The sequence below is a fragment of the Leptonotus elevatus genome, chromosome 19 (genome assembly GCF_054856555.1).
Source record: "Leptonotus elevatus isolate MCC_2025b chromosome 19, RoL_Lele_1.0, whole genome shotgun sequence".
NCBI classification, from domain to species: domain Eukaryota; kingdom Metazoa; phylum Chordata; class Actinopteri; order Syngnathiformes; family Syngnathidae; genus Leptonotus; species Leptonotus elevatus.
This window is the reverse complement of record NC_141257.1, coordinates 9,599,961-9,604,959: the sequence shown is the minus strand read 5'-3', so window position 1 is coordinate 9,604,959 and position 4,999 is coordinate 9,599,961. Positions and strand designations below refer to the sequence as shown.

The window sequence follows — 4,999 nt, the reverse complement described above, 5'->3', positions numbered from 1 at the left end:
AAATATTTAAGGAACAAAGCATTTGTACTGAAAACCTGAATAAATTACCGGAACACAAAAATAACTAAACAAATACATATTTTGAATCCAGTTATTTTGAAGTCAAAAGTTTCACAAAACTTAATGGATGACATCAACCAAAGTACGTCTAAGATTTATGTTACATTAATTCAATTACCGGTATTCTCAGTTAAAGCAGACTTACAAACTTTAGTTTTTAAACCACTGAAACAAGTTAACAAAAAAAATAAAAAATAAATAAATAAATAAAAAAGACAAAAAACTATATACCCAATCTCTAGACTACTGGAAAAGTTAACAATACTTAATATATTATATACAAGGTCAATAATGTTAAGTTTGTTCACATGGGACTAGGCAATTGAAATTTGTCAGATTTCCTCCAATGGTCAATGCAAATAACACTCAGTCTGATTTTCAAATTGAATATAAATTAGAGATGTTTTGAACAGATTCCCAGAAACTCGCACCGCCATTGCGCCTTGCGTTTAAAATGTACGATCAATACGTGACGTCATCTGGGCACCCTACACTGGCCAATTAAGATTGACAGCTCTGGAGAGAGGAGGTGGGGAGGGGGCGAGGTAATGGTGATCCCTCCCAGAGTTCCTTCTGCACACTCTTCTCTCAGGGTCAGAGCGGATTGCATCCTAAGCCTCTCCTCTCTCCTCCTCCTACTCTTCCTCCTCCTCCTCCTCCTCCTCCTCCTCCTCCTCAGCCACAATACGCCACCGCATCGGCCGTCACACTCTCGCCCCACGCACCCTCAAAAACATCACTACCTCTTTGCTCGCCACGTTTTTTCCCCCCGATGGAGAGCCGAGAGGACATGCTGGCCCAGGAGGCTCCGACGCGCAAGGGAACCCCGACACTGGCGGACGGGAGCCCCGCGAAGCCGCAGCGCAGGGGCTGCTTGACGGAGGCGGTGATGGAGGAGATCGCCCGCAGGAATTTGTGCGCGGAGATGGGGGGCAGGCACCGGGGCGACGGCCCCAACAGGGACGGCAGCAGCTCGGACACAGAGTCGGACTTCTACGAGGAGATCGACGTCAGCTGCACGCCTGAAAGTATGGACTACCCCTCAGCTAAAGGTAGGGATGCACGTGATGTTTGGAGCGCAAGAATATAAAAATTACAACTTTATTAAGCTTATTTAAAAAAAATAATGAAATCTATAGCTATGGCTATAGCTATACAGTGTTCCGTCAATGCACCTGTATGATGCATATAGATGTGTCATTTGTGATTAAAATATTAGCGTTAGGTGAAAAGGTCTTAGCATTAACAATTAAGATAATATAATAGGCCTATAAAATGTAAATAAATGCATGCAATGTCACGTTAAAAATGACGATGAAATATTGAATCAATAACTTGTGCCCATTTCCCCCGCTCACAATAGATTTTATTCTATTATCATCCCTCCAGGTCGAAATGGGGAATCGCCTGGTCTGCCAAGCGATTCTGGTTCGGACCCGGGTAAGCCCGGCCCAGGTCAGAACTCTCTGTCCTACTCGGCGGATCAGATTCGCCGGTACCGCACAGCCTTCACACGGGAGCAGATCGCACGGCTGGAGAAGGAATTTTACCGGGAGAACTACGTGTCCAGGCCGAGGAGGTGCGAGCTGGCGGCCGCCTTGAATCTACCGGAAACGACCATTAAGGTAAGATGGAGAAAAGAAGACGTCCATTTAAAAGACGAATTGAGTTCAGTACAAATCTGATTGAAATATGAAATGATTTCCTTGGGAAAGGGAAATAAATAAAAAAGGATGGCTGGCCTATAGTTTACTATATAAAAAAAAAGTTGGGTAAAAAATAACCCAATGTTGGGTCAAAAGGGTCTTCTTGGGTCAATTTGACCCTTTTTTGTGTACAAAACAATCCAACATTTATTTTTTCGTACAAAAAAAAATGTTGGGTAAAAAACAACAACTCCATCGTGGATTAAAAAGGAACCAATAGTTACGTGGGTCATTTTGACCCTTTTTATTATCTATGCAAAACAATTCAATTGTAATTTTTTGGGTTTAGCAAAAAAAAAGTTGGGCAATAAAAATAACCCAATTGTGGATTACTAAGGGGCCAAGGCGGATCAATTTGACCCAATTGGGGGGATTGGTCAATATGTTCATGTTTTTTTTTCTTTCTTTGTAATTAAAAAGTTGGGTAAAAAATAACCCAATCGTGGGGCAAAAAGGGTAAACTAATGTCAATTTGACCTTCATCACTCCAATTGTCATTTTTGGTTTTGAGGGGAAAAAGATGGGGTCAACTTAACCCATAATTGGGTTATTTTTGACCCAACACTTTTTGGCTAAGCTATAGTAGGCTACATGGAGTAGCGAAGTAAGAAATGTACACCCAAGGCAAAGCCAGTTAAGCGAGTTATTATAGTGTGTAATAGAGTTAGGTTTGTGGTTAATATTTGACCCGGCGTGTCTCCGGCCCCAGGTGTGGTTCCAGAACCGCCGGATGAAAGACAAGCGCCAACGTCTGGCCATGACGTGGCCTCACCCAGCCGACCCAGCCTTCTACACCTACATGATGAGCCACGCGGCGGCCACGGGCAACCTGCCCTACCCCTTCCCATCCCACCTGTCGCTGCCCTACTACTCGCACCTGGGGGTGGGAGCCGGCTCCACTCCGAGCCCCGCCACTCCCTTCCCCAATCCCCTGCGCTCGCTGGACGGCTTCCGGATGCTGTCCCACCCTTACCAGAGGCCGGAACTCCTGTGCGCCTTCAGGCACCCGTCTTTGTACCAGAGTCCAGCTCACGGTCTCGGTCCCGGGGGAAGCCCGTGCACTTGCCTGGCCTGCCACTCCGCTCCATCCGGCGGCCTCTCGTCCAGGGCCCCGGCCTCGGACTTCAGCTGCTCGCCAACGAGCAGGACTGATGCTTTTGTCACGTTTACGCCTTCCGTGTTGAGCAAAGCTTCAAACGTGACAGTGGACCAGCGGGAGGAGGTGCCCCTCACCAGATAAAACCCCAAAGCTCCTCTTTTACACTCTTATTTAACCTCATTCCACCAGTCTTTACGAAATATTTGGCTCACCAATTCTGATAGCACGTTTAAAATAAAATATTGCAATTAGGACAAAAAAAAAAAAAAAGAGAGAGAGAGAGAGAAACATTTCAATCCCTAATGATGTTTTTTTTATTTTATTTTACGCCGTCTTTCCACATCCATGTAAGAGAATGATGCTCGCAGAGTCTCTTTCCAACAAGGGGAATTTGTTAGCCGTCTCATTAGAGGCGGATCGCAGCCATGTGCACATGAAATTACAGCAAGTGATGTATATGTATAGAGCCGCTGAATTTTGAGTGCGGAATTAATGATTAGACCAGGAAGGGGATATGCTCGCTGCCGAAAGGTAACAAGGCGCCAGGGGAGATGATTACAAAAAGGAGGAGGAAGAAACAAGATGGAGAGTGGACAATCAAATATCTTGAAAAAGAAAAAGGGTTTTCTCTCATATCAATATGATTCTCTTTTGATTATAGCCTAATTGCTGCACTAGTTTCGTGTCTTTTTCTTTTCATTGATTTTCTGTTATAAGGATGGGGTTATCTCAAATTTGCAATAAATTGTCATAAACGTGGAGCAGACAGAGTTTTCTTTAAGTCGTTTTATTTTACAATGTTGTATTGTTATCTTTTTTTGTCTCATTTAAGAGCTCCCTCGCTCCCCTTCCAATAATAACATTAATTTTCTTCAAGTGGTCGTTGGGGCCTCATATCACGTGATGCGTCCGCTAGATTGACCATGACACTTAAGTGGTCCCAGGGCTCCTTCATATTTTCCTCTTGCAGCCACTTAATAGAGAAAATATAGAGAATTAGTGGAGGTGCGAAGAGATCGATGACGCACCAATCAGCTGCCGCTTAATTGCACGAGTTATCTTGAACTGATTGGATTGATAAAAATGATTCTAGAAATCACATTTGACGCCATAATTTAAAGTCTTAAAGCATGGCCACTTTATTAGACACATGCAAAATATAATAGACCTATCACAATATGGATAATATTGAGTTTTCATTATCTATACAATAGGGCTCATGAAACACTTAAATACTTTTTGGATTTAGTACGCAAATAAAAATACGCATAACGTATATTTTTTCATTTTATTAATTTTTTTTTAAATGGCGGAATTTCACATGCAGTATTTTTCAAAATTACAACTCACAGCATAACACAAATTCTGCAAACAAGCATGCACAATAATGAACGCTGAGGAGGGGGGAAAAAAACAAATGTTTCCCTTTATATAACAGCAAAATTGTGACCATGAGCATATAGCTAAAATAAAATAATAAAATTCATCCATCCTCGCTACACAAAAAGTCTTCGGATATCCTCGTCCTCCTGGTGCGTCCTAATCAGACAGCGGTGCATCCACGCGTGACGCAAACCCGCCCCCCCCCCCACCCCCATCTTGATTGATGGCCTTATTAACTGCAGTTCTTGTAAGTGTGACCACGTTGATTAAAATGCATATGTTTGGAATAGGACGCCGTTTAAGCCGCGCGGGTAGATTTATGTAAACTATCAAGGCTGTTTTCTTCCTCATTGAAATGTATACATAATCATTAAATACAAAACATAACACATTTTAGACAGGTGCATCAGGGTATTTTTTTTTTGCTGCAGACGAAACCAACAATATGTTGGAGGAAAAAAAATACAATTTTAAAGGCCTAAAGCAACAATTTCAGCACACAAACATACGATCGCATCATCCTTAGAAGGGAGAATTGACTCATGCATGGCACCCCTGCTATATCCCACAAAGCATTTGGATAGGGGCGGTGCAGTGCAGATGTCCAAAACTAACACACACAAACACACACAAATGGTTGTATAAATTGTCTTAGGTCCTAATTTACAGGCCCCTTGTCGTCGAAAGCAAACCCAATCGCAACATAATGATGATGAATGGGAGATTAATGCGCATACAAGCGAGACAATTT

At 42.8% G+C, this 4,999-nt stretch overlaps 1 protein-coding gene across 1 annotated transcript; it reads left to right on the top strand.

The window, feature by feature from the left end:
* The first annotated feature begins 767 nt into the window (after window positions 1-767).
* Window positions 768-3,006, top strand: evx1 (even-skipped homeobox 1). Its single transcript, XM_086063134.1, has 3 exons — window positions 768-1,112; window positions 1,450-1,685; window positions 2,476-3,006. The coding sequence occupies exons 1-3, from the start codon at window positions 833-835 to the stop codon at window positions 3,004-3,006; spliced, it is 1,047 nt and encodes a 348-aa protein (XP_085919260.1). The 5' UTR covers window positions 768-832.
* The last annotated feature ends 1,993 nt before the right edge of the window (window positions 3,007-4,999 follow it).

What these genes read in the sequence shown, in the direction of transcription:
- evx1 (XM_086063134.1), top strand. Translation starts at nt 833, where the DNA reads ATGGAGAGCCGAGAGGACATGCTGGCCCAGGAGGCTCCGACGCGCAAG. An exon ending in GGACTACCCCTCAGCTAAAG is followed by an intron (nt 1,113 to 1,449) that starts GTAGGGATGCAC and finishes TCATCCCTCCAG; the next exon opens with GTCGAAATGGGGAATCGCCT. An exon ending in TACCGGAAACGACCATTAAG is followed by an intron (nt 1,686 to 2,475) that starts GTAAGATGGAGA and finishes CTCCGGCCCCAG; the next exon opens with GTGTGGTTCCAGAACCGCCG.